At 52.7% G+C, this 27499-nt stretch overlaps 2 protein-coding genes across 2 annotated transcripts; one reads left to right on the forward strand and one right to left on the reverse strand.

Annotated features, from left to right (window-relative positions):
- Nucleotides 1–1889: 1889 nt before the first annotated feature.
- DLK2 (delta-like 2 homolog (Drosophila)) lies at nucleotides 1890–8414 on the forward strand. The gene is made up of 5 exons (XM_010282001.1): nucleotides 1890–1962; nucleotides 3572–3635; nucleotides 6163–6293; nucleotides 6954–7098; nucleotides 7637–8414. Exons 1-5 carry the CDS (start codon nucleotides 1890–1892, stop codon nucleotides 8412–8414), a joined length of 1191 nt encoding a protein of 396 aa, XP_010280303.1.
- Nucleotides 8415–10641: 2227 nt separating this feature from the next.
- On the reverse strand, nucleotides 10642–26649 carry ABCC10 (ATP-binding cassette, sub-family C (CFTR/MRP), member 10). Its single transcript, XM_010282002.1, is given in 22 exon segments — nucleotides 10642–11108; nucleotides 13106–13218; nucleotides 13396–13493; nucleotides 13979–14124; nucleotides 14446–14699; nucleotides 15097–15257; nucleotides 15562–15731; nucleotides 15867–16166; nucleotides 16168–16187; nucleotides 16983–17178; nucleotides 17581–17716; nucleotides 18146–18337; nucleotides 18733–18810; nucleotides 19191–19380; nucleotides 19614–19712; nucleotides 20651–20822; nucleotides 20971–21050; nucleotides 21532–21671; nucleotides 22291–22447; nucleotides 22642–22869; nucleotides 24178–25546; nucleotides 26489–26649. Coding segments are annotated over 22 exon segments (4596 nt in total). The 3' UTR covers nucleotides 10642–10972.
- Between the last annotated feature and the right edge of the window lie 850 nt (nucleotides 26650–27499).

The raw sequence follows: 27499 nt of genomic DNA on the forward strand, positions 1-27499 counted from the left end.
CGCCGGACCCCCAGCTTGGAGGGGTCCCTGATAGACCCCCTCCTGGGGTTGTCCCTGGTAGCCCCCAACCGTATGAAGGTCCCTAATACCCCTGAGGGGCAAGTTAATAGCTCCCGGGGGTGTCCCTAACAGCCTGCAGCCACTGAGGGTCTGGTAGCCCCCAACCCGGCCAGGCCGTAGCCAAGGAGTGGGACGGAGGGACCTGCCTCCCCTTGTGTCCCTGTGACCCAAAGCCAGGTCTGCCCGGGTGCTGCTCACACCTCCCCCGGGCACCAGCTGTCCCCCAGGATGGCCCCAGCATCTTGCTGGGGTCCAGGGTGGCCCTTGGGTGGGCGCTGGGAGCAGCGCCCATGGAGCAGTTACATCAGGAGGTCTGAGAGGCTGCGCCTTGAGTGAGGAGGCTGTGGGGAGCTGTGGGGGAAGCGACCTTTGCAATGACATGCAGTGGGAGGTTGAGCTCCTCAGAGCCCTGAAGGAACAGGATACCAACCGTTCAGCCCTAAATTATAAGTTTCGTAGGAACTGCTTCACCCTGAAATGCAGCAGCTGTTTGCCACTGCCCAGTGTTTTAGGGCGGGAGGCAAAGGAGGGTCCTGCGAGCATGGTGACAAGGGGACCATGGGGAGGGAAGATGCAGCGGTCTGCACTGGGATTTGGCTGGGGCAGTGACGATAACATCCTGTAGCCCGTCTGAAAATGCTGCATCCTTCGTAGGTGATGGTTTGTTTGCTGGAGAGATGCTTTGAGCAACATTATTGCTTTTTGCGGGCTATTTTGTCTGGTCCGGGCAGGTGAATCCCTTAGCAGGGACCCCAAAACCTCCTCCTTCAATACATGTGTACGTATGGGTGGGAGGACTTCTCTCCCCATCTGAGAAGTCTTTCATGCAACTCTCGACCCAACACAACCTTGCCAAGCTAAAGAGTCAAGCTGAAAGTGGAATGGCCCCTGTCCATCACACCCACACAGCTGGATGGAGTCTGCACCATACCTTCGCCACTCTCATAGCAGAGCTGTTTAACCCCTCCCATCTCATTATAGTAATACATTTATGATATCACCTTCGAATTTCCTGCCCTTAACAACCCCAGAAGGCGGGGAGGGAATGAAGCATTTTTGGAAAGTATTTAATGTTACTTCAAGAGGGCAGGAGGCAGTCGGAAAATAGATGGGTTGCAGGAACCCTGGGTGGACGGGGCTCTCTGCAGGACAGCCGAGGAAAAGGACCGCACCTAGCGAGAGGTGCGTGTTTGCCTTTCCTACCTGGGGCTGCAGCCCAGGTCTAGTGCCTATTGCCTCACTCCCTTGCTTGGAAAGTGAAATAGGGCTGTCGTTTACCGCCCGCTCATTTGCTAGATGTACTTGACTCCTTGCCCTCCTGAAGGGCTTGAAAAGCAGCCTGGGTGCTGTAAAACGACTCAGCCTATCTATTAATTTGAACATGCGCTGCAGGGACCTTGCTTAGCACAAAGCTGAAGGCCCCCAGACCTAGGGAGGGAAGATGAAGGTCCCCACAGCCGGGCTGGTATTTCTGGAGGCTTCTGCTCTCTTGACAGCAGGTAGCAGAGGCAGGTGCTCCAAGGTGCAAAGTAACAGCCTGAGCTATTACACACTCAGGATTGAGTGTGTGCACTCAGTTCTCCCATACACGCATTTTAAAAGGCTTTTTGATTCTTAGTGCTCCAATGTTGCCTTAGAGGAAGGAGCCTGGAAGGACAGAGAGGAGTGCAGTGACAAGTCCATACAAAAACGGATGTTTCAACTCAAAACTGCCAGGTAGCGGAGAGGAAGGGACGCGTGAAGTGAAGCTGCAGTGTCAGCCAGGGGATTTTTCTGAGCTTGCACTTTTTCTCTCTGTAGGTGTTCATCTCGGTGGGGCCACACTGACCATGCTCAGGAGCTTCTGTCTTCAGCTGATGTCCTTGATTTGGATCCTCTTGGCCCATCACCAGCTTGCCCAAGGTAAGTCTCTGTAGACATGGAGCCTTCTTTCTTATATCTATCTTTCCAAACCTGTCCTTGGCATTGCTGATCTCCTCAGTTCTCCACGCAAAATAGAGTTGGCCTGACCTGGAAGACCAGAAAATGCTGCTTAGTCATCCAGCACCTGGCGGGTGACTGGTGGCAACTGTAACACCCTGTGCTGGTGCCCGTGAGGCTGGCAGTGCCCGAGCAGACCAGCAGTGAGAGGTCCCGCTGCTCTGTCTCTCACGCTTAGAGTGAATGGGTGCCTGAACCAATAAGCCTGTTTGGAGAGGCAGGGCAGGTAGGAAAGAAGATCCTGAAACTGAATGGCTAATCCGGGATCCCGTGAGAAAAAATTCCTTCCCAAAGCTTAGTTTGATTTCCCCCTGTTCTGGATAAGCGATGAATTCCCAAAGCCATCTGCCAGGAGAGATGGTTACAAATAAGAAAGGCAACAATACCCAGGCTTGGGCTGAGCAGTCCCGGGGTGCTGCTCCAGCTCCGCAGTGGCTTGTTTTGGGAGGCTCTCACCCTGAGCAGTGGGACGTGCCGCCTTACTGCAGCAAAAAGGCATGCATGCGGATGGGGGATTTCTCCCCCTGCTCGCTTCCTAGGCAGCACATCGCACAGCTTGAGGAAAGCCTGAGCGTGCCTTGTGGTGTGGGGGCTTTAACCTGCCCCAGCCCAGGATGGAGGGGCTCCATCAGGTAAGGGTGTTCGTCTCCTGGGCCTGGCCTGGGATCACACTGATTCCTGCCTCCTGACATTTGCTCTAGCTCTACTGCCCGTGGAGCCGGAGCGAGCCAGCTCCCCGTGGGGCTAAGATGCAAGCAGGTGCTGGGGGAGAGGGGAAGGTTGAGATGAAAGGGGACACCTGGCTGGAGAAAGCAGGCCAGCGCCGAGTGGAGGATGAGAAGTGGCACGGCGAGGCCGTGGCTCAATTGCAGCTTCTGGGGCCTTTAAATTAATAAACAGAACTGGATACCGGGCCCTGTGCGATGCCCTGTCCTGCCTCCCCGTGCCAGAGGGGGAGTGCTGACGGCTGGGTCCTGGCAGAGGGCAGGAGCCCCAACCAGGCTACTCTGTGCCAATAGCCGTCCCTGGGGATGGGGACATCATGGGAGATAAAGAGGAGCCATTCTTTCCATTTCCATCCTTGGTCCCTTTGTGCTGCTCGCAGTACCTGGCCCTGAGCTTTCCCACCATACTTGCTGCATGACCGTGGGACCAAGGTCCCAGGTGGGTCAGGTCTTATTACACAGATTGCCTTAATGCATGGACAAGCCCAGCTCTTGTCCAGAAGGGCCCAAAGTCTAAGGGAGGCAGCAGAGAGAAGGTGGGAAGATCATCAGAGAGCGGGTAGTTTTGAAGCAGCGTCCCACTTCTCAATAAAGGCAGTGTTACCGCTGCTTGGGTGACTGCGAAATCCTCATCTCTCATGTGGCATCCAGCCATTGAAAGGAAGGTCCCCCACCTTACAGTTCTAGGGAAGGGCTGGCTGAGCACTTAGGAAGGAAAAAACCTGTGAGCCAGCAGGGCCATGGGCAGATCTGGAGTCTTCTATGGTCTCTGCTTAACCCAACTCCACCCATCTCCTGCCTTGCAGGTGATGACTGCAGCGAGCGCTGTAATCTCGCCCACGGCTGCTGTGACCAGGATGGGAAGTGCAGGTATGGCTTGTCCTTGGCTCCGCGCCTGCTGCCCCTGACTGTAACTCCCTCCCTTGATGCTGTGTCCCCAGTGCCTACACCCCTGCCCCAAGTTGAAGCACCTTCTCCTCTGCTCGCCCACGCCTGGAATCAATGAATCTGCTCTCTTTTACCTGACACCCTCTGGAGCAGGAAATTTTGATCCCTCAACCTCTTGCTGGTCCCCCTCAACCTTTGCTCCAGTACTTCCAGGGTCCCTCCCACCACACACTGACCGATGTCGTTCTGCTGAGTCCTTTTTGTCTAGACAGGAGCTTAGGACAGCCCAGCCATGCCTGGGTGATGGGAGGCAGTCTTCAGGCTCAGATTCGATGGCGAAAGTCATCAGGCAGCAGGGCAGGCTGGATCCCAAATCGGCTGGATTGCTCGGCCTCCTCACTGGTTAAGATGGGGATGATCTCCCTGGGGGCATGGAAGAGAAGAGCTGCCAGTGTGCACATAAACGTCTGGGGGCATCAGGGTTCCCCTCTCAGAAGCCTGGGCTGTGGTGGGGATCTCCAGGTGTTTTCACAAAGGGCTCGCCAGCAAGCTGGGGGCTACCACAGCAGAAGTGCGTGTGTGATCCCTGGCACCCCAGCTCCAGCTGGTGCCCAGATCCTGCGCGGGCAAAGCTCAGAGCCTGACCCTGCACTTCAGCCTGGGAAGCAACCACATGGCTGCCCTGGGCTGCCATGGCCCTGGACACTGCCTCTCGTCCCACCGCAGGGCCACCCGGAGCCCCCACCCTGCAGGGCAGCCCCCGGCTGCTTTGGGCTGGCCCAGACGCCTGTGCTGCAAGGGGACAGACTGCCCACCGCCGCCCCGTTCTGCTCGCTGGGGCATGCTCAGCCCCCTTTCACAGCACAGCCCCCAGTGCCACGCCATGCCTGGGCCGTGCGTTCTTGCCTAACGGAGCAGCCGTGGCCCGGCGGTGAACCACACCGACTGCCGCATCAGGGAGCGTCCAGCTCTGGTTTTGGTCGGCCCCTGGTTGCAGCTGCAAAGAGCTTGCTCCTCCCTGAGCCCTTCCGGCAGCTGGGGCTGGTCGGGGGAGCTCGGTGCCGCGAAGCCGCGGCCAAAGACTCCGCACTTCTTCTTGTGGCGGGTGGCCCAGCTGCAGGTCTTTCTGGTGGAGGCACGGGTGAGTTGCTGCTCCAGATTTTAGGCCTCCAGAGCATTTGCTGACCCCTTCAGCAGCTTGGCAGTAACCCACTGAAATCACCACAAACTCAGGGAGACTTGGCTGCTTGCCTGGGCCCCCTCCCTGGCAATTTTTAAGTTGGGCATCTCCCTTTTAGAGAAGGGGAAGGGTTGATGGTGCCTGCTCCCTGCGGGTACTGGGGGGTAGGGGTGCACACAGCCCTCTTGTAAGCTCATGACTGTCCAGGTATGAAAGCATTTCCCCAGACTCTATCAGGCACCTGGTATTGCCACCATTCCTGTCAAAACACCTCTAATTAACTTACACATTTTGTGGTTATTTTTTTAATAAAAAAATTAAAAATAAGAACCATTTAAAAAAAAATAGTTATTATTTTAACCATTTTCCTCACCTCTTTGGAACAACCTGCAGTGATATCTTGACTGTGGATGGCAGTTCAGATGTGAAAGTTCAGCATCGGACCAGCCTGGCAAAGCTGCAGTCGCTGCACGTTGTGCTAAAATGACCCCCAGCCATGAAAATGAACTCCCTTGCTTACTCTAGAGACTGCGTTGTTTTTCTTAGGTTTAATTTCATGCTGTTTTGAGTATAGCTTTTGTTGCAGCTGGTGCCACCTCCACTCAGCTCTCGTCTTGTTATCACTTGCTTTCCCCTTGGAGCTGGCAGGTCTGAAGGAAGCCACTGGAGCAACACAGCTTGGCTTTACTTAGCCACCACGGCCTCCGCTCTTCTGGGACTAGAAGGCTCATTGTGTGCTGCAGGTTTTCCCATCATACTGCCCTTGTGAGCTGGCCGCTAAGTCTATTCCATACGCCAGCCACGGCAAGTGGGGTTTTGCAGCTGGATTACGGTGCAATTCAGACGAAAAATGACATCTGTTATAACGCAAAGGGGCGCAATGAAACGCACGGGGCTCAGGGGCCTCTTGTCCCTTTCCCTCAGGGAGTTCAGGGTTAGGGATGGGGCTTTTCTCTGCCCGGCACACTGGCTGTGCGATGAGGGAGGCGCAGGAGTTGCTGAGCTAATGCAGTGGTGTATATGGAGTGGTTGGCTGGAGGAGAGCAGTGGGACGTGGGCACTAAAAGTGAAGTTGCTGAGCTCTGTTTTTACCCCCTCAACCTCCATGGCTGCAGAGGGTGAGTCTCTTCCTGCTCTATCCGCTTGCTTCCTTGGAAAGATGAGATGCCAGTACTGACCTCCTCTGGAGAAGGGAGCCAGCAGGTTCGTGGGGGGCTTTGGGAGGGTTTCCCAGCGCCACCGTATTTGCAGGAACCCTGCACAAGCAGCCAGCTTTTCCGCAGCCCCTGCTTGGGTTTTATCACGCTGCCATGCCTTGTCCTCCTGCAGGTGTGATCCAGGCTGGGAGGGCGAGTACTGCGAGGATTGCGTGCGTATGCCAGGGTGTCTCCACGGGACGTGCCACCAGCCTTGGCAGTGCATCTGTCACACCGGCTGGGCCGGCAAGTTCTGTGACAAAGGTGAGTCGTGGGCTGGACATCCCAGCCCCCGGTGTTGAGGGCAGAAGCCCAGCACACCCTGCATGACTGGGCGAGCCGGCACAGCCAGAAGCCACCCAGGTGATACTGCCTGGGCTGCTCGGGAGATGGCATGTTGCCTGGCTGCCGCAGTTGGGACCATCCCCTTCCTGCAGCAGAGGTCAGGCTGCCGGCACCTGCTCCCTGGTTGCTGCAACACTGGCCAGCCTCAGGAAATGGAGCCGATGAACTCATTGCCTTTCCCACGCTGCGCCTGGGCTCCAGCAGCACCTCCTGCTTCCCCTGGGGCTTCCTGCCTTCAGCAGGTGGCCAGTGGACTCCCCTCCTCCGGCCTCAGAGGCTCCTCTGTGCCATGGGGTCTGCACTGGCCGGCCAGATGGTGTGCACAGCATCTTCAGGTCACACAGATTTGCAGGACGATTTGCTTTCTCTGCACCCCCAAGCTGTGCATTTTGCAGGCTGTAGCTGGGAGGTACCACGTAGGTGCTGCACTTCTACTGCTGCAGGTGCCCATGGGAGGGGAGGCGGGAGAAGCTCCTCCCATTTCTCCATCCCCCTTGGGTTTGACAGGCTGTGTTGGAACTGAATTGACCATATTGCTTCTCTTTTCTTGCCAATTTCCACCTTTTTCTTTCCCCTCAGACATACACATCTGTGAACACCAGTCCCCATGCCAGAATGGGGCTCAGTGCATCTACGACCGAGATGGGGAATATTCTTGCCTGTGTCCAGAAGGCTTCCATGGGAAGGACTGTGAGATGAAGACGGGGCCATGTGAGAAGGCAGGGTGAGACATGGCAGCAGGGGCAGCAAGATTACAGGCAGCGTTAGCTTCAGGTCATGCACTGCGAAGTGGTGGCCCAGCTTCATTTTTTATCTGTGGATTTCCATGTGCTAATGGAGTTAAGCCAAAGCCATCTTTGGCTTTGGTTTAGCTGCATGCACCACAGGATCCTGCTGGGGAAAGATGTTTGTTGCGATCTGAACAGATTCCCATTCCTTGCCACTGTAGGTGTGATGAGCTGACACCTATCATGTTTTTGGGGAGCATCAGGAAGGCATGTTTCCTCTTCAGGTCATTTGGCTGAAGACCCTCCCTGAAGGGTGGTGGGTGTGTGCACAGCCACAGCCTTTGAGGAGGTCCCACAGCTTCTTATGTGGGGAGGCGGAACTCCTGCCCCATCTTCTTGAAATAGCTGCCCTCATTGAGGGAAACAGTGCTGGACGCACTGGCTACACGAGCAGCTGTCTGTGTTTACCTCCCTGGGGCAGGGGAAGTTGCTTGCTCTACAGGGCCATGACCTGTCCTTGCTCTCTCCACGCAGGTCTCCATGCAAGAACGGTGGGCAGTGTCAAGATGAAAACGGCTTTGCCAGTAACTTCACCTGCCGGTGCCTCGCTGGCTTCGTGGGGGCTTTCTGTGAGAATGATGTGGACGACTGCCTGATGCGTCCCTGTGCCAACGGTGCCACCTGCCATGACGGGATCAACCGCTTCTCCTGCCAGTGCCAGGTGGGCTTTGAAGGGCGTTTCTGCACCATCAACATCAACGACTGCGCCAGCCAGCCATGCAAAAACGGGGCAAAGTGCTACGACCGCATCAATGACTATGACTGCTTGTGTCCTGACCGTTTCACTGGCAAAACCTGCGAAATCTCCGTTCCCGAGCCCACCTGGGCTCTCCCCTACCAGTCTGTGAACAACGAGAATGGTGGGGTGGTGAAAAGCACCACCAGTGAGATGCCGGGGGTGACACAGCCAGAGCCTGTCAGGACCGTGGTCACGGGGCGGCGTGTGGCCAACCATAGTGAGAAAGAGCTAGGGGGAGGGTTATTGAAAATCTCTGTGAAGGAGGTGGTAACCCAAAGAGACTCGGGGCTGAGCGAAGCCCAGCTGGTAACAGTGCTGGTGTTCGGGGTGCTGACAGCAGTACTGGTCCTCATCACTGTCCTGCTAATGCTGAGGAACTGGCAGAAGGGCCGTCAGAGGTCGAACTGGTGCCAAAGCCCTTCGCAGGCTGAAAGGAAGCTCCAAGACCAGGAGTGTCAGGTGGGCATGCTCAACACCGTCCTGATCGAGCCCAGGAAGACGACAGAGCTGTGAGCTGTGAGGACGCTGAGCCGGGCCCTGGCAGGTCATCATGCTGGCAAACCTCTCGAACTGCACCCTGGGGAGCTGCACCGGCACAAGGGAGGCAGCAGGGAAGGGCTCCCAGAGCAGCAGAAGTGTCAACGAAAGTCCAGGTCGTCGAGCGTTGGTGCGATGGCCCCACCTGGGTCTGAGCCATCTCCCACTTGGCCAGCGCAGGCGGTACCCACGGGCATTGAAAAGCAGGGCTGTGTTGGGCCAGCCCTGCAGGAGAGTGGTGATGTGCTGCTTGTGGCAGCCCGCACCATGCAGAACCAGCACTGCCTGACGTGCACAGACGCGAGCTCTCACAAACAGGACGGGTAGTGCTGGAGAAGGGCACAGCCTTCTTGCAAGCCCAGATTCTGCCAGGCCCCGTGTAACTTTGTGACTCCTGGAAGGGGCTTTGCCCTCTTGTTTCCACTGGTGTTAGGATGTTTCTTCTGGGGCCTTTGGGACAGTTGTGGCTGCATGGTTCTCCCTACCCCGGTACTGGATGGGGTGGCTCCCTGCTGTTTCTGGAGGCTGTCATTTCAGATGCCATGTCCCCAGGGAGCAAAGAGATTTCCTCACTCCTTGGCCTTGTGGTTCTGTGAGCCAGTTTGAAGAGACTCTGGAGATCATTTGGGGTCTCCTCATGCCCTTCTTCTGCCCTGGGTGATGCCCCCTCCTCTTGCTGTCAAAGTTGGGGTTACAAACATGTTCTGTACTTTCCTCCTGATGATCCAGGGGTCTTCTCCCCCCACTTACCAAGCCGTCCTTTCTGGTCTGGCCACAAATGACAAAGCTCCTTCCCCGGTCCAGTGTGCACTTCTGCTTCACCATTTGTTGATGGAGAGGAGCATGGCCTGCTCCTCTCTGGGGTCCTCAGGGCCTGAGCTGGTCCTTCTCATATGCCCTTGCAGGTGAAACTGGAGATGGACAAGGCTGGATATGTGCTGTGGCTGGTTCAGGAGCAATACAAGATCCAGATCTGCCTTTCTTCTCCCAGGCACTCTGAGATGGCACTAACCTCAAATCAGCCATTGTAGTGTTTCTTGATACAACAAAGCTCCCCGCATTAGATGTGAGGACAGGCTACCAAGCCTGGGATGACCATAGGAAGCAGATGCAGTACTGCCTTCCTCACCAGTGCTAAAGTACAGCTAAGAGGCAGTAGATGGTCAGGTCACATAGCCTTTGTAGTAGGTCTGCTTCTGCCTGTGCTGGTCTGGTGTGCAGCAATCAGCACCCCTGCTGGGGCCAAGGTTTTCCATGCCTCCTCATGGGCACAGAGGGCTAAGCAGTGGGGTAAAAAAACCCCACAACCCAAATTCTACTACTGGCCTGCAGGGTTGCAGAGCTGGGTTCAAGATGGTGCAAAGAGAACAGAGAAAGGAGTGGGCACTCAGCGAGCAGGGAGACCTGGGAGAGGGGACTGGAGCTTCATCAGAAAGATTATTTTTTTAATACATGGATGGATGGATGATGTACCTTTATCAAATAAAATAAATACAAGCCCAGAAACAGTGGATCAGAGAATTATAAAATAATTAAGGTTGGAAGGGACCTCTGGACACCAACCTCCTGCTCTCAGCAGATCCAATTAGATCAGGTAGCTCAGCTACTTGTTCTGGATGAGTGTCTCCATCACTTCCTCAAGAATGCCAAGCCAGATTGTGGCACAGGAGTTGCGCTGCCCCATGCTCTGGCTGCAGGGGTGGAGATGGCTCCTGCAGCCTCAGGGGAAGGAATGGGACCTGCCTCAGGACAGCATAGCAAAGGTGTGTACCCACTAGGCATTGCCCAAGACCGAGTCCAAGGGTGCCCAGGGGAAGAGCAGTCTGATACTAAAATTGAAAACCGCTGTAGGTTTGTGCAGCTGGGAGCAGGGCAAGAGGGCTAGGGAGTTTCCCTTGGAAAAGTGGTCTTGAAATAAACTAGCATCAGAGGCCTTTAATGTAATCACATTCTGGCCCTTCAGGGGAAGGCCTTCTCCACTGTAAATGCGAGGAAGAGCAGCAAGGTCCCTGGGTGCAACCTTCTGGACTTGGAAAGGTCAGTGCCCTCTGAAAGTAGTAGGGAGCAGGTAGGGTTGTCTTTGCGCAGAGAGGGCACCACTCCTGTATCTCACAAGGAGGTCTGTGTCTTGGGGGGAAAGGGGACAGAAACCTGAATAATGGAACTTCACAAGGATGTTTCCACTTTATTTTAAATTACACATGTGAGACTAAGTGTCAGACTAAGAGTCACTAATTCTTCAGTGAGCAGAAAAGCCCTCTGTAATCTCAAAGGGGAGCCTTGGAGGGGAGCAGTATCCCACTGGCCAGGCTTGCATCACCCTAAACACCAGGTTCCATCTTCCCTATTGAAGGAAGAGCAGCAGTGTCATGCCCCTGTCCCTGAGGACACATAATTGTTGCCTACAGGCAGGAATAACACCTTCCCTCACCTTACCAGCTCCTGGCCCTGCAGGGACATTGCAGCTGGCTGAGGCGAGAGGAAAGCCAGCCACAGAGTCAGGAGGGCTGCATGGGCTCAGCCCAGGAGGGAGGTCATTGCTGGCCACTGTGCAGGAGGCGCTGGAACAAGGAGCCATCTTTCTGGCTTAGGTGGGTGGGTGATCCCAGCTCTGCCACTCTCCCAGCTTGCATCACCAGCACACGGTCCGAGTCCAAGATAGTGTTCAGCCTGTGGACAGCAAACGCCAGGACACATGTTGGTGGATCGGAGGAGAAACACTGAATCTGCTTCCTCTGCTGTCAAGGGGTCGCCTAAGACATGCTCAGCACCAGGACCTGCAGAGCTTCTCCCTGTGCAGAGACACACTGTAGTCCAGTTCCCCAGAGAGCCTCTGCACACCGCTGAAACACACCACCCCGTAGGAGAGCACAGAGATGCCTTCCAGTTGCTGGGCATGGCAGGGCACCAGAAGTGCAAAGGGAAGCTCTGTCAAGGAAGAGCTCAGGGTATGTCTGATTCTGGGATTGCACAAGATGTCTCCATTCCCACAGGAGAATTACTGAGTTGCTTCTGTTTGCCCCTACATTTCCTCACCTGCCACCTCCTGAGGGCAGCAGAAAGGGACTTGTGCATCAGCTGCCATTCCCCAGCAGTCTGGCATCTTTGCTCACGCTGCCACCACCAGTGGATTTGTAGTTGCCAGACTGCCAACGACATCACTTGCAGCGCACATATGCACCCAGTTCTGCCCAGACTACTAGCAGGGCAGCAACCTCTGGCCCTGGGGAAGGAAGACAGGGCAGCAGGAAATGTGAAACCACAGTCCTACAAAGCTGTAGGTTACAGAGAAGACACTGCACAGGATTTGATCAGGTAAAAAGCATTATGGAGTTCAGGATTCTGGTTACACATTCATCCCCAAAAGAGGGCCAGGCTGCAGCACTGGAAGTGACAAGTACTGAGTCACTTCCCATCCTAGATTTCACCCATGTAGTTAATGGTTCACCTGAAGTTGAACAGCATGGAATAACCATGGGTACAAAACAGCCCCATCCTTACTGCTCTTCCTCCATCTCCCTTCATCCCAGTGGAAGAGGAGCTGGGGCCACCTTCAACCCAGTCTTGCCACCTTGCCTTCTGCCACTCCTTCCTCTGCTGGTTCTCCTCTCTAATTAGTCCTCCATCAGAGGTGGCCTCCCCCCAAACACACACCTCAGCCCACGGTGCCCTTACCTTTCTACTCTATTTATGCATAATATCCTTAGTGTAGAAACCACATTCCCTTTACACCCCTTGTGCCTCGCTCCTATCTGATGTATTTAACAAGACCCACTGGATTCACTTGCCACACCCATCCCACCCTGCCTGTCATCCATCACTCCCACTTCTGTGCAGGACACCAGCCCTGCCACCTGCTCATTTGTTTTTTATTTTTGTGGTAAACTTTGTGCTTTGAAAACACCCTCCATACAACCACATAACCCTTCTCCAAATTTTCCTCCACTTGGCAAGAGTGGGAGCACTGCCTAATGCTAACCCACCCCTTCTCGGTATTCACGGTATTCGTGTTTTGTCCTCTTCCCTCTGCCTGTAACTGTCTACTGTCCCCACTCCTATACTAAATCTCTCAGCTGTGGGGCAAGCACTGCTGGTCTGTCCTGCCTGGGCAGGATGTCTAGCAAGTGTCTAGCTTGCTGGTATCGGCTGCAGGCTGGGACTAAAACTTTGGGTTCTGGAAAACAGAACTACCCAGCGTTCTGCTGCCCCCGGCCAGGAGCTGGCTGCAGCCCTCCACCGCCGGCTGTCCTGCAGTGCCCTCTACTGAGCCAGAGACACCTGCTCCTCCCGGGTCTCCATGCTGTTCCTTTCTGTAGGATACTTCTCCGTTGGTCCCTGCCCTAATTTGGCAGAACGACAAGGTCCGATTCTCTCCCCCGGTCCCAGCAGGCAGTGCCCAGGAAGAGCCATCTGCCATACAATGCGGCGTTTTGCCCTCCTGCTGTCCCCCAATTTCTGGATACAACGTTTTCACATCCAATTGTTCCCCGCACTCAGGGGCTGATAAAGCAGAAAAGGCAAATAGGCAAGGTCCAGCCTTTTGCACTTGAAAAGCCTCATCATGGAGACCTCCCTGCTCAGCTCATACCCCAGGCACAGCAGGCACAGCCACCACTCCCTGTGAGCAGTAGGATGAATTTAGGCATAGAGTGCTGCTTCCTCTGTACCTGTGAGCAATCGTCAAAACGGTTTTGTCAGCGAAGCGCTGGCGGATGGTCTGCTGCAGCAGCTGGTCTGTCTTCTGATCCACGCTGGCTGTGGCCTCATCAATGCACAGCACCTGCCAGGGACAGAAAGTGAAGGGAGCTCCCAAGCACCATGTCGGAGGACGCAATCCCTGCCCAGGGACTGCCTGAGAAGGTAACACAGGTTGTCTGTTCCCACTATATTCCAACTCTGGAGCATGACCATCAGCAGTTCACCCTCCCCCTCCCTCCGACGGAGGCAGGGCACTCACCTTGGCCCGCGTCAGGAGGGCTCTTGCCAGACACAGCAGCTGCCTCTGTCCCACAGACAGACTCTTTCCTCTCTCTCCCAGCTCGCTGTCCAATCCACCTGCAGGGGTCAAGCTCAGCAGTCACCCCACCAGGCTCTGCACAGGGACCCAGATGGCTCCTCCAGTCTGGAGTTTTCCCAGTAGCACTCAAAATCCTAATCTTGCTCAGGTCTGGGTCTTGGGAACTGGAGTGTTTACGCTTGGACACAAGCAGTGACCAGCACAGGGATGCCACGCTCCCCTAGAACTAGGGGCTAGCTTCTCTCTCAGGCTCTGCTCTAACATCCACTGGGGCCTGGTCTCATCAGCAAGATCCTGCCACCCTATCCATCACCTGCCAGTCTCATGCCACCAAATCTCAGGGAATGCCACCAGGGTCCCACTGACCTGTTCCCACCCTTGTCCTACTGTGGCCTCACCTAACCAACTCCCGATTGCATACACCTGCTGGCTCCTTTTCCTCAGCTCCCTGATTGAGCTGAGGCCTTCTTCCCTCTCCCAGTACCAGGGGTCACCAGCTTCTTCTCGCTGGGTTCAGACTCACCCATCTGAGTAAGGGCATCCCGCAGGTGGCACTGCTCCAGCACCTCATGGAGCTCAGCATCTGTCCGTTTTCCCTGGGGGTCCAGGTTCTCTCGGATTGAGCCACTGAACAAAAACGGATCCTGGGGGATGATGGCCAGCCTAGACCTGCAAAGCAAACAAGAGCTGAGGGCTCATGGGGTGGGTGCTGCAGAAAAGCTTTTTTTTTTTTTTCCCCCTGGTGTGAGATGTCTTGGCTTGCTGCGTATCTTAGAGGCACCGAGACATGGGTCACATATTCAGCCTGGTGTCCTTAGCACAGCTGATCAGAAACAACAGAGCAACTCATAAGAAGCTGCCACAATCAGACAAGAGGGTGCCATGACAGTAAGTCCTTTGCTCCTCACTCTTCCTTTTGGCATCCAACCACTGACAGCTCTCAGACTCCAGGCCCCCCAGCTGCCCTCCATTCTGCTCAGCCCTCCATACCTCAGCTCCTCCAAGCCCACCAGCTGGCTGTCAACACCATCCAGGAGAATCCGGCCTGACTTGAGCTCCAGCATGCGGAAAAGGGCCAAGAAAAGAGTGGATTTTCCAGATCCTGTGCGACCCACGATCCCCACCTTCTCTCCAGGGTAAACAGTGAAGTTCACACCATCAAGTGCATTGGGCAGGCCTGCTCGGTAGGCCAGGACCACCTGCTGGAATTCCACAAGGCCCTGGCTTGGCCAGTCAGCAGCAACCTAAGAAGAATACCATAGTGAGACAGCGTATGATGTCACCTTCAGCCTCACATCGCCACAGGCCAAGCCCCATCCATCCCTTTGGATGGTTGCTTGGCTTCTGAGCAGACCCAATGCACAGCCCAGCTCCATCTCCATCCCACTCCTAGGCTTTTTTTTTCCTCACAGCTAGGACTTAGGACCTGTTCTGCTCTCCTACCCCTTCCTGTCATTCTAGCCTTCACCAGCTCCTGCCAGAGATTCATCCCCTCCAGTAAAGGATGAGCGATCAAGATGGTTTCTGTGTGTGAGGGCCCTCCACCCATTCACTGGAACCCTGTGAGCTCCCCAGGAGGCAAGTGCACGGCACAGAGCCAGAAGATGGGACAGTCCCTCAGCATGTATTTTGAGCTTTTACCTGGACCAGTTTATCTTGGGACTCCATGGGAATGTCTGTGGTGTATTCCTCTGTCCGCTCCACACTCACCATCATGGTCTCTGTCAGAGTGAAGCTGGAAATGAGGCCTGAGAGCAGGTTCGTGACAGACAGGGCATATGAGAGCGCAAGGCCCACAAGTCCTGTAAGGACAAAAGCGTAACCAAGAATGTTACTGGCAGGGAAGGAGCTGGGATCTTGGTGGCAGTACAAAGAAACAAGGGAGAAGTCAGCACTCTGGAATCTAGGATCCCACTCTAGGATGGGGACATGCAGGAGGAGGGACAGGGGCTGAAGCACTGCACTGTGGGTGACTTGCAGCAGGACAGGGAGCAGGAGCTCTGGATCCCACCCTGGTGTAGCGAGATGTGAAGCTCTGGACTAGGAGAGGAGGAACCCCTGGGCCACAGCTTAGAGGTGGGCATAGAACAATCCCTGGCAGCCAACCTGGATTTCCCTGTTGCTTCTGGTGCTGGATGATGGCAATTCCTGCAATAGTGGTAACCACAGCAACCCCAATCATCTGCAGGCGGATGTCCAACCACTGCATCGCTGTGTTGCTGGCAAAGAGGCAGCGCTGGTTTTGCTCCAGGTGCAGCTCATTCTCCAACTCAAACCTGGCAGGTACACAACAGAGGTTTGCACCACCCAACCTCCATTCCTGCCACCCTATAACCAGCCCCACATCAGGATGGCCCTGGTCTATAAAGCCAAAGCTCTGGCTCTCTGGGTCCTCTTTTCTTTCCACTCACCTCTGTGTTGCCCGCATGGCTCTGATGCTACTCAGTCCCGAGAGGGTCTCTGAGAAGTGAGTGTAAATGGGAGACAGGGTGACACTGTAAAGGCGCTTGAGTTCCCGGGACGTGCGCCGGTAATAGCGCTGGATGGAGAAGTAGAGAGCAGCCAGAGGAAGTAAGACCAGACCAATCCAAGGGAGGCCATAGGTGATTATCACCAGCATTCCCAGGAGCCCGTACAGGTTGGCCAGGAAGATGTTGAGGATAAATGGCAGGCTGTCATCCACACAGTACAGGTCCGAGGAGAAGCGGTTCATCAAAGAAGGTGACTGTGGCCTGGCAACAAGGGAACCAGAAAGTAAGACTTGGTCAGCTGCAGTGAGATCCAGCCACAGAACAGTGCCTAGAAGAGCAGCACCAAGGCTGAAGTAGATAAGGTCACGAAGGGGTGGCCACCACAGCCTCCTTCCTTTCTTTAGCTGGAAGAGAAATCTCAGACCCCAAAGCTAGCATTCACTTGCAGCCAGACAACTCAGGCTGTTCACGTGGTAAAAGGAACGAGACCTTCTGTGGCGAATGGCAGATAGCTATCAAGACAGCAGTCACTCAGATCCCATAGTGGTCCACCAGTAGCCAGTGAGACAACCCTCTAAACCTAGCCTCTAATCCTATTTTCTAATCCTCTAATCCTAACTCTAGCCTGAGGACCCCAGGGAGCCCAAACCCTAAAGAAAGTTAACTTGTACATACCAGCACCAGCCCTAAATCTTGCTTAATGACTCCTTTCAATGTCATCTGAATCTGAGCTCACGATCCTGCAAAAGCTACTATGATTCAATCTGCCCTCATCTTGGCTATATAGCTAAGCCTAATGAGTGAACAGATGCAGGTGCCAGCCATAAAACAGCTCTCCATGGAACGGAACAAGCCTTACAGGACATATAGCTCACTGGCCCCTTGTGCTGGCTGTGGTACAACTCTTTTTGGATATAGTCCCAAGGACAGCTGATCAGCTAATACCAGCAGCAACCCTAATCCACTTCCCAAACCCTTACTCCCAACTATGGGAGGAACATCAGGGCAGAGTGCCTTGCAGGAGCCCCAGCCTGTCCTGGACTTCCTGACCATTACCTTTAGAGCCCTCTGGAGTAGTCGGCTGTGAATGACAGTGGCAGCACAGACAGTGCCGTAAGCAAAGAGGAAGGCTCGAAGAATGGTGAAGAGGGAGTTGGCTCCTGCAATGCTCCCATAAATGATCAGGTAGAACTTCACATCCAGTGAATGATTGGAAGGGACTGGGGTGGTGTCCAGGGCTTGAATAGGGGAGCTGGAACACAGAAGGAGGAAGATTATGAATCTGACAAGGTTCCCATGACAGTAAATTCACAGACAGGGCATGAGAACCCAGGAGTACATTCAAGGGGAAACCAGGATACTTCAACCTGATACTCCTGTGAAAGACCACCCCTTTGGCATGCTGGGACAAACACTCTGATTACTATGGAGTTAGGTGTCTTCCATCAGCCCCAGGCAGGAGCCGTTTGGGCACCTCATCAGGTCAGAGATTTTGATTCTCTTTCTTTGCCAAAGCAGGCACACAGATCCCCTGCAGCAGGGTGGTCAGTTTATCCCCATTCTTAACAAGGATCTTCACAGGAAACGCACTTAAGGGCAAAACGGGAGTGTGTTTCCAGCTGTCTTTAGCATCTCCTGACCACCATTCACTTACACAAGCCCAACAACGGAGAAGAGAAGCAGCTCTGGGGAAGGTGGGGAAGCTGAGCAGACCATCACAGAGGTATTTGCTGCCTGGGATATGCTGGAGATCCAGTGTGACAGCCACCAATCTGAGATATTTCTGGATGCTGCAGAGGAAGACAGACTGCATAGAGGGATTCAACCCTCAAATCAGCAAATATGAAGCAGAAAAGCTGCAGAGGAAGCTGCTGGACAACTTCTGTTACTCTCTCACTGCCCAGTCTTGTCCTCCGCTGCCTTCATTCTCCACTGTTAGTAGTGGAGCAGGAGCAAGGCAACAGCCTTGAGCTGCAGCAGCAACGGGGTACTGCTAGAGCAGCAGACATGCAACTGCAGCAGTGAGACAACAGATCCTGTTCCCACATGTGCCCCCTCCCAACTGTGCTACTTCAATTTTGGGAAGAGAAAAGAAGTCTTCCTGCTGCAGGGAGAGCGCGTAAACCCCTGGCCTCTTTTCTTACCTGGACTCCACACAACCAGGGAACAAGAGGAGAGGAATGTCTAAAGAGAGAGACGCTGCTGGGCCACTGCCTCACCTTGCATCAGGAGCAGTGAGAAGAGGATGGATAATGCCAAGCAGCTGCCCACTGCCCGCCAATATGCCTTGTACACCTGAAAAGCCACTGCCCCTTCTTTCTTCTCTTCCTCTTTGTGGATGTGATGACTGTTTTGGGTTGATTCTTCTGCCTCTGTCTCTATGGCCTCTTCCTGGCCCTGTTCATCAGGGGCTGTGGGAATGGAGGCAAAAGCAAAGGTCAGTGCAATGTAAGTTCCTCCTGAAGCTGCTCCTTGCTGTGCATAGAGCAAGTCTAGGCTGTGAGGGAGACTTTTCTTCCCTCCTCTCTCCCCTTTCAAGACAGGTGCACCAATCCTGGCAGACCTTCATCTAAAGTTGGATCACAAGCGGAACAACAGATTCAAATACTGCTCCAGCCCAACACCCAACGATACATCAGCCTCCTCTCTCCCTCTATGCACACACTACGCACAGACCAGCACTGTCACAGTGGAGCAAGGTGGTGGGAGCTCTGCTCTAAGGCCAGCAGCCATCAGGTACAGGTTCTGTCTGGGTATTCAACTGAGCTGTGCTGCCCCAGCCACCCCAAGCTTGCCAGGTATAGACCTTTATCTTTCCGCCTCTTGTCCATATCCTTGAACTTGGGGAAGGCTTCCACGAGTGGCAGGATATCAGCTGGTGTGCCTGCAAAGAGAGACATACAAATGCTTCAGTCTGTGAGGAACAGATCCCAGCTACTTACCACCTCTTGCTATGAAATGGCCCAGTTTTCTCATAATGTTCCCTATTTTGTCTCACAGCACCTGCACCCTTGAAGGCCCTACTCCATACAACGTGCCATGGCCTTCTGCCTTGTCAGCTTCCCACTTCTAGGGCTGTCCTGTTTTATCCGTGCATATGCACATTCCCTTCCACCCCATCTTTGCACACACGCAGTGTCCTCAAACTCTTTATCATTGAGTTCCCCACTAGTTAATCCTAACCCCTTATGTTCATCTTTGCTCAAGCCATTCCAAGACTGGCACATAGGCACAAATGAATGCCTGAGAAAACAGCCAGTGTACCTGTCTTAACTATCCTGCCATTGTCTATCAACAACAAGGCATCGGCCTTCTCCAAAAACTCCGTCCTGTGGGTGCAAAGGATCCTGGTCTTGTGTTTAAGAACTCCGAGAATACATTTCTGCATAAGATGGTTGGCTACATCTGCATCAACAGCAGCCAGGGGATCATCAAGGAGGTAAAGCTCTTTCTCCTGAGAGGGAGACAAAAGACAAGGATACAGCTGCTATCCCTAAGAGAGCAGGCAGTGCTGTAGGCAAAAGCGCAAGTGCCTCTGTGTGGCACGCTGCCAGCACCTTTAGGCCAGTACGATGCGGTTTGAAACATGCTGCCAGAGCACATTATACAGCTGGGTGCTTCCAGCTTCTTTACATCTGACTTGGCACTGGGCACCGTCTGCCACAGCATGACTGCTTTGCTATTTACCTGGTAAACGGCTCTGGCAAGGGCTATTCGAGCCTTCTGTCCCCCACTGAGTGTCACACCATTTTCACCCACCTCTGTCTGGTCACCTGCTGGTAAAATCTAAAACATGCAAGAAATCCATTTAGAAGGGACAGGAAACTACTGGGGACCCAAAACCAGAACACTGGGATACCTCTCCTGCCTCTGGCAGTAATTCCTTAGGGTGACACCTTACCAAAAATTAAACAATGCAGATAACTGGCATTTATGAAACTAAACTCTCTTACACTCCATCTGTACTACCCAATGAGAACAACTTCTGGTCCGAGAGAACTCTGAAATTGCACCTGGGAATTTTCTGGGAGAGGAAGAGCTGTGCCTGCACCAAAATCATGCCAGGGCCCATCCAAAGAGTTTAGCAGTAGAAACTACAGTTTCAGTAGCTGGAAACAGTTTCCTCTTGATTTGGTAGCATACGCATAGTACACTACTTCTCAAATAAGAATAATCTGTAAAGGCAAGATACTTAACTCCTGCCAAAGCAAACAGGAGCTCCTAGGGCTTGGCACTTCAGAAAATCAGGCATCAGGTTATAAACTTGGAGAAGCCTACCTTCCTATCATATGTAACAGCCAGGTTTACTGGCTAATATAGCCATAAGCCTCAAGCCTAGAATACGTGTATTACTGATGGGAGGACCACAGACTCAGCCCTTCCAGATCCTAGCTCCTGCTGATCCAAAAAAGCATCAGCTGTTGATAGGTTCTGCCTGAAAAAAACAGCGGTCATCAGCTCTGCAAGAATATCTCCTTTCCCCACAATCAAGAGCTTTTGGCTCAGCAGCAGAAGAAACCACCCAAAGTGCTACCAGAGTGACTTCACACCTTAAAGAACCATGGGGCCAGGTATGGTCTGGGATTGGTAATCAGAGTAATGCTGTGGGACATTTGACAAATAGTCTATAGTCTGAAAGAATGAGAACTGCTCTCAGTGAGGCTCAGGCTGGATGCAAAAGCTGTCCAAGACGACCAAGGCAGGTTTACAGTTTAGGCACTTACATTCAGGTCCTCAGACAGAGCACAGGCCTCCACCACCTCGTCATACAGCCTGGCATCATATTCCCGCCCAAAAAGAATGTTCTCCCGGACAGTGGTAAACTGTATCCAAGGCTCCTGTGTGGCAAGACCAAATCCGTGCTCCAGGTCACAAACATACACTTGTCCACTTTGTCTGCAAGCACACCAAAAGTGGGTGGAAACGGCAACAAAGGAGAACTGTTGGCAGATCAAAATGGCCCACAAATAGGGATCACACTGGATAGTCCCTGCCTGCCGTGGTATGGAGGGACCAGGCAGAAAGGAGTCTTAAGGCTACTTACTTAATGAGCTCTCCAGTGATGGCTGCAAGCAGAGAGCTTTTGCCAGAGCCAACCTTCCCAACAACCCCCAGGAGCATCCCCTGCAAAGGAAAAGAAAAATGAGCAACTTTATGTGCTAATACTGGGTGGCTTGTCCAGATTTCCCAAGCCACACGTAGCCTGTAAGAAAGCTGACTGCTCTCTTAAACTACGACTATCTCACAGATTCAGCAGCAGAGCTGGGTACAGTTGTTGGGTAAACCAGACTCCTGAGATGACAGGACACAAGTCTGCAAGGAGTGTTAACTCTGGAGCTCAGCTGTGTTCCCTGCCCAGTCCTCTCCTGCAGCAGTGGTGGAAAGCAGAGGGACCTGGTTCATCTCTTGTCTGTGAGCCATGCCTGGATCTCCTCCAGCACCCTTCAGCTCCGAGATGTAGTATGTGCCCTGTGCCTCTTGACCAAGAGAAAATTTTGATGCATGGCTCATAAGGCCAGGAACACATGAAAACATGCCACTCCTGCTCCATTATTTGGCTTCTCCAGTGTCATTCTTCTCTGTTACCTCCTGCATCCTTACTCACCTTTCTCACTGACAGATTCTCAATGTGCAGTTGCAGAGTGCCTGTGGATAAGGGCTGCCTGGTGCTTTCTTCCTCAGCTGGCGCCCATGAGAAGGCTGCACATCGCATCTCCATGGCAGTAGCAGTACCTGAAGGGTTATCTGCAAGAGAAAAGCAGCACAGCATTGCACTATGAGAAGGCCAGAAAACGAAAGGTACCTGGCGTCACAAATACTATCAGCTTTGTTCACAAATGGATGAGACCACAGACTGGGCACCGCCATGATGCTCTTGACCCAACCACAGAATGAGATGCTTGCCTACCGACTTGTCCTTAAACTTATACCTCCCGCCCCCACCAGACACACATGGTGACCTTCTGGCTGTCAGGGAGACACTGTAAGGATAACCCGGTTTTATTATGGTTGAAGGTAAAAGAATGGCAGGGAGCTAGCAAAAGGCAAGGAAGTAGAGAAAATGAGCTGAGATAGCTAGGAAAGGGGCACCCACTCAAGCCTTTCTGCTATGCAAAGCCAAGGTTGTTGATGGCAGGGCTCCATGGGGACAAGCAATGGTTGGTAAACAGGAATGTTACAGCCTTGTCTCATGTTTTCCACAAAAATGAAAAAATGTCAGTTGCCTCTGACAACCAAACATCTTGAATCATGGGGTGACAGCCAGCTTCCCTCCAGTGCTGCCCCTGGGCCTCACACCTCAGCTCTCTGCTCCAAATGCTGCCCTGCTCAGGCCCCCAAGCCCAGCAGCATCCTTTGCCATTACCTAGGGTATAATAAGCTTCCAGGTCCTGGTCCATGAGCTCAAGAAAACGCTGGATTCGATCCAGGGAAACTTTGGCTTCCAAGGTCCCATTCAAAACCCATGGGAAGCTGTTGAGGGGGAGAATGAGCATCCCGACAAGGGCCAATGCCGTGAACACCTGCACGGGTAAGGAAATAGCCATGAGTTGGAGGCAGGACATCCCTTGCATCTTGTATCCTCCAAAGAGCTTCACCAGTGAGAGCCTGAAGAGCTCTGGGGAGACATGGGCTGTGTTCATTTCCCAGAGAAGATGCCTCAGGACTGCAGTCCCACTGTAGATTGCCCCCTGCACACTCCCTACTGCCTACTCACCTTTGTTGCAGTGAGCTGGTGACCCAACAGGACATAAGTGATGAAGATGGCAATGGAGACAACAACAGGCAGTGCTGCCCACAGATACACACACACAGCATCCAAATACTTGATGGCTCGTAACTTCTGCAGCTCTTTAGCCCGGCAGGCATTTATCCTGGTGCTGAGGTGCTTCTCCCAGGCATAAAACTTGATCACACGAATGCCACATAGGAACTCTGTCATTAGCTGCAACAAAGAGGAAAAACACATAGACCAACCAGTACCTGCCTAATACACCAAATGCCAGCTACACATCTGGGCTTGGACCAGGTTTGTAGTTGCCTCCTGCTAACGGCCAGGCTACATATACCAGGAACCATTTATTGCTAACAAAGACATAAACTCAAGTGGCAGCTACTTGCTGAGAACTTTGCTCTCACTCATTCCACCAGCTTCCTCAGCCATCTGTGCTGTGTACGGCTCAGGAAAAAGCAAAATATTACACTACTACTGAACTGAAGGATGTGTAACATAGGTGAAGGGACAAGTGGAATTAATGGCTCCAGTTACCTATGTTGGCCTGACAGTGCCTTGAGATAATACCACCTGACTCTCAGGCCTGGTGCTTCCATGACACAGCTAGTCTGTATCCAGAGCCTGGCTGGCTCACATCCAGCAGCTCAGGTGTCCCTGCAGCATGCTGCTCTCTCATTCCTCCTCTCAGGTCAGCATGTGCAGAGCAACCCAAGATGTGTCTGTACCTGACATTAAACTAAAAAGTGAGAGTTCATTCAGCAAACCAGCCTTGCAATAGTTGAAGAAGGTCCAACATACCCCATACAACTAGATGCACTAGATGCATTTCTCTCCTTTCAGGAAGAGAAGTATTTTTAAAGCTCCCAACAGGTCTTCCATGGAGCTGACATGTTTCATGCTTCCAAAGCATGACAGAAACAGCGAGTGAAAATGCCGTCCCCTCACATCAGAGATATAAGGCTAAAAGGTGGGAATCAAATGTTTGACATGTGGCAAGGAGAGAGATGGCACTGCAAATACGCAGAAAGCAGTGGAAAACTTGACTGAAGGTGCCACACCTTCTCCTATATCCTTATATAGGATATATAACACCTTATATCACCAAGTGATATAAAAACACTACGTCTGTAACCATTTTCTCTGTCCAGACTGCAAGCCACCTCACCATTGATAACATTACTGGAGTAATAGGAGAGAAGCATCTCTGGAGGAAGCAATCAGGAGACCTACCTTAACTACTAGAGACAGAAAAGAAGCCTGCAAAGGAACCTCAATTAGCCCAGGCGGCAAGACACTCATTAGAGGTCCACTGTCTTCTAGACAGCAAAATTGCATCACCCTGAAACACTTCTGAACCAAGTGTGTATGTGTGTGCCCCCTCTGGCATTTTTACCCAACAGCTGTGATTCAATTAATCTGCTTGGGATCACGGCAAGCAGCCAAAAAGCCAATGTTCTAGGGACAAACAGGGAGAAAATATATAGCAACAAACTCAGAGAGCCACCAGCTGCCCCTCACCTTGACCCGGGTGTCCTTGTGTTTCAGCATCTCCTTGTTGTTCATCATGATGCGGTTGGCTATGACCTTGTTGATGGGCACAAGCAGCAGTGCCAGGGCCAAGCCTCCCAAAAAGGCGACCCCCACTTGCTGGTAGAGAAGGTAGAGGGTAATGGCAAACTGGAAAGGCAGGCTCCACACCTCATGAAAGCTGACGCAAAAGTTGACCAACCTGCTGGTGTCTGTGCTCATGAAGTTGACGATTTCCCCCACAGTGAAGCGTGTAAGGCTGGTATTGCTGACACGCAGAGCCTTGCGATAGATGGCAGAGATGATGGCAGCCCGCATCATCAGTGTCACCTTGTTCACCTCATAGCTGAACTGATTCCGCAAGAGAGCGCCCAGGAAGGAGCCAGCAAAGAGCCCGAGGGCATAGAGCACCCCATGGCTCAGGGGCTCCTGCCGAGACTCCATAAAGTTCACCAGCAGGTTCAGAAGCAGAGGACCTGAGAAACCCAGCAGGTTGCCGGCCAGCTTGAGAAGTCCAAGGGAGTAGAAACGAAGACCAAACGCCGCATGAAGGACTGAGAAGAGTCGCATGTCCTCCTGGGCACAGTGCAAGGTATCTGGGGCATCACTACTCCCATTGCCTCCAGCAACGATTGGGCTAGTAAGAGACACCGTCTCCTCCTCTAGTTGGTGCAGAGCTGCTTTCTTCTGCCAGCAAGAGTAGAATCGATCACAGACCCTGGCAGCCTGGAGTTGGCAAGGAAGCACATAGACATCCTGCGGCTGTTTCAGTTTCCCCTGATAGCCATGTTTCATAAGAGGGCTCATCCAAACATAAAAGAAGCGCGAGAGCCAGCTCTCACCATCTTCTGCCACTCTCTGCCGATCAGGCACTGGGATCCCTGGCTCTGAGACGAGCTGGTCTTGTTGCCAGGCGTGATTGATGGAGAGGAAGTCTTGCCTGCCAGTGGTGGGTAAAAGGTAGCCAATCACATACGCAAGCAAAGAGACCAGCTGCAGGCAGAGAATGGCAAACCTGGAGGAAGCAGCAGGGTGGGCAGGAGACCAAGCTGTCCCACTTTGATAGTACCACACCAGCGTGATGACGAAGGAAGGTAGGGGTAAGAGAGCGAGGAGAGCCAGGGCCGCAGGGCCTCTGGTAGAGCCATGAATGGACCTGCAGAACATGAGAAGAGCAAGTCCATGTGTGAACCATGTCAGGACAGCAGTGCCGTTGGCCAGCACTTCCAGGTACACAGGGCCCAGCTCCTGCTGAGAAATGGTGGCTGGGATGGTATCAGCAAGGCATAGGCCAGCAAGTATGAAGGAGGCTGTGATCCTGCATCCCCAGCCTGGGCTGCAAGGCACCCCAAAGCCAGATCTAGAGGAGGAAAGAACAGAGACAAAATTTACACTTGAAATTCCATGACCTCTAAGTCAGTATTCCCCTTTCTTCCTCTCCTCTTCCCCCCTTTATCCATTCACTCTTAACCTCCTGGATTCACCTCCCCAGATTTGTAACTTTTTCAGACTGCAGGCATTGCTAAGCTACGTCAGGTCAATATAACCCAGTAACTGATCAATACCAGAGATTCAGACACTACCAGAGAATAGCATTTCTCTACAGAAATTTTTTTGCAAACTGTGATATTTTGTGGTCAAATCAGACTCTAGTCCTTGAGTATTAACAAAAAAAAGTATATTTAACCTCTTTAACACAAATTCTAGATGATCAAATTCTCTGTCACATCTCTGATCCTTGATTCCTCTTGTCTTTGTGGTATTTTGTCTAGAAACATTATTTTTATCACTGTTGGTTTCAGTAATGCTGTGTATGTAAAGTCCATAATCTATTGCCCAACAAAATATTTCATTATCACTTGACTCATTGTCATTTGTGGCCCTTCAGTATCAGTGAACATTGCCATGTTTATGAATTGCAGAAGAGGGTGATCATAAAAACAATTTTTGATTTCTCTGAACCCTGTATTAACTTATATACATCTTCCATGCCACCTTGGATTTATATCCTCTCCTAGAAGACTCCCAGTCTTCCCAATCCCCATTCACTGAAATTATTTTCTGTGATTTTATGCTCACTACCCTCTCTGGTCTTTCCGGATTCCTTTCTGCAATAGAGGGACCAGAGCTGTACACTGTACTCTGAATTAGGACAGATGCTGGCAAATATAATAGCATAATAATGTTGTGTCCTTCTCTAACTACATATTTAGCACATCACAGGGAGATCTGATTTCCAGCCTTTGCACCCCACATCCACTCCTGCATAATAATCAAGAGCTAGACAAGTTAGTTGTCATACCTTGGAGTGCCAAGAAAGCAGGCACTGACCACTGCAAGGATCACATGAGGAATCACGTTTAATGTCAGCTGATTAAAGCAATGGCCAACGCTGCCATGAACCCACACAGGGAGTGGATCTTCTGGGCCGGTCCCACACAAACCAGCCAGGATGTTCTCCATCCTTTGCTGGAAATTCAGAGAACGAGACAAAAGCTCCTAGAGTAGAAAAGAAAAAACAAAGTTTTTTTTTGTTTTTGAAGTACAAAACAAAAAAAGTACAGCCCCAGTCCAAGGTGACTGTGACAAGAAATGAACACAGGGCTAGAAACAACTTCCTGGGTCACACAGTCCAGGCTCTGCTATTGTGCACTTGCTATCATATCATCTACTTTACAAAATGATCAAGCTCCAGCTTAAAATAAATTATGTTGCTTGTCCCCCTAAGACACCCCAGGACCTCAATGCTCTGGGAATCTTTAGCTTTCTGCTTATTTCCAGGCTGATTTTTTCCCGTGGCCAGTTCATCCTTTTGAAATGAACATCAGGATATATTTGCCTTTCTGTTGATCATTCTAAAAAATATCTTGAGCTGCTTAAACAGTAATCTATCAGTTACATTTCCATCTTAAAAAAGTTCCCACAATGGTAGTCCTTAAGACAGCGTGTAACATTAAACACCCTCCAGGTGGCAGGGGAGGGGATGCTGGTGTCCGTCCAGAAAAGCAGGCGGTACCTCCAAGCTGCACGGGAGGGGGGAACCAGCAGGACTCCGTCCTCGTGTGCCGCCCCACGGGCCGAAGCACAACTGGGAAGGCCTCGGCTTTACAGCGATTTCCGCTCGCACCGGCTGGTCCCATCTCCAGCCTGGGACCGGCTGAGCGCCGCAGGCTCGGCGCGGGGCCCAGCTCGGCACGCAGAAACGGCGCACTGCAGCACCGGAGCCGGGGGACCGGGCCCTGTCATAGCAGCCCTCCCAGCCTGCGCCGGTACAGCTCTCGGTGCGGCGAAGCCCTCGGTTAAGGCCCGGCCT

The sequence above is a fragment of the Phaethon lepturus genome, unplaced genomic scaffold (assembly GCF_000687285.1).
Source record: "Phaethon lepturus isolate BGI_N335 unplaced genomic scaffold, ASM68728v1 scaffold27682, whole genome shotgun sequence".
Classification (NCBI taxonomy): Eukaryota; Metazoa; Chordata; class Aves; order Phaethontiformes; family Phaethontidae; genus Phaethon; species Phaethon lepturus.

Bases quoted from the DNA above. Each gene is read 5' to 3' on its own strand.
- DLK2 (XM_010282001.1), top strand. From the start codon at position 1,890: ATGCTCAGGAGCTTCTGTCTTCAGCTGATGTCCTTGATTTGGATCCTC. The intron at 1,963-3,571 runs GTAAGTCTCTGT...CCTGCCTTGCAG, and splicing joins CCATCACCAGCTTGCCCAAG to GTGATGACTGCAGCGAGCGC. The intron at 7,099-7,636 runs GTGAGACATGGC...CTCTCCACGCAG, and splicing joins GGGCCATGTGAGAAGGCAGG to GTCTCCATGCAAGAACGGTG.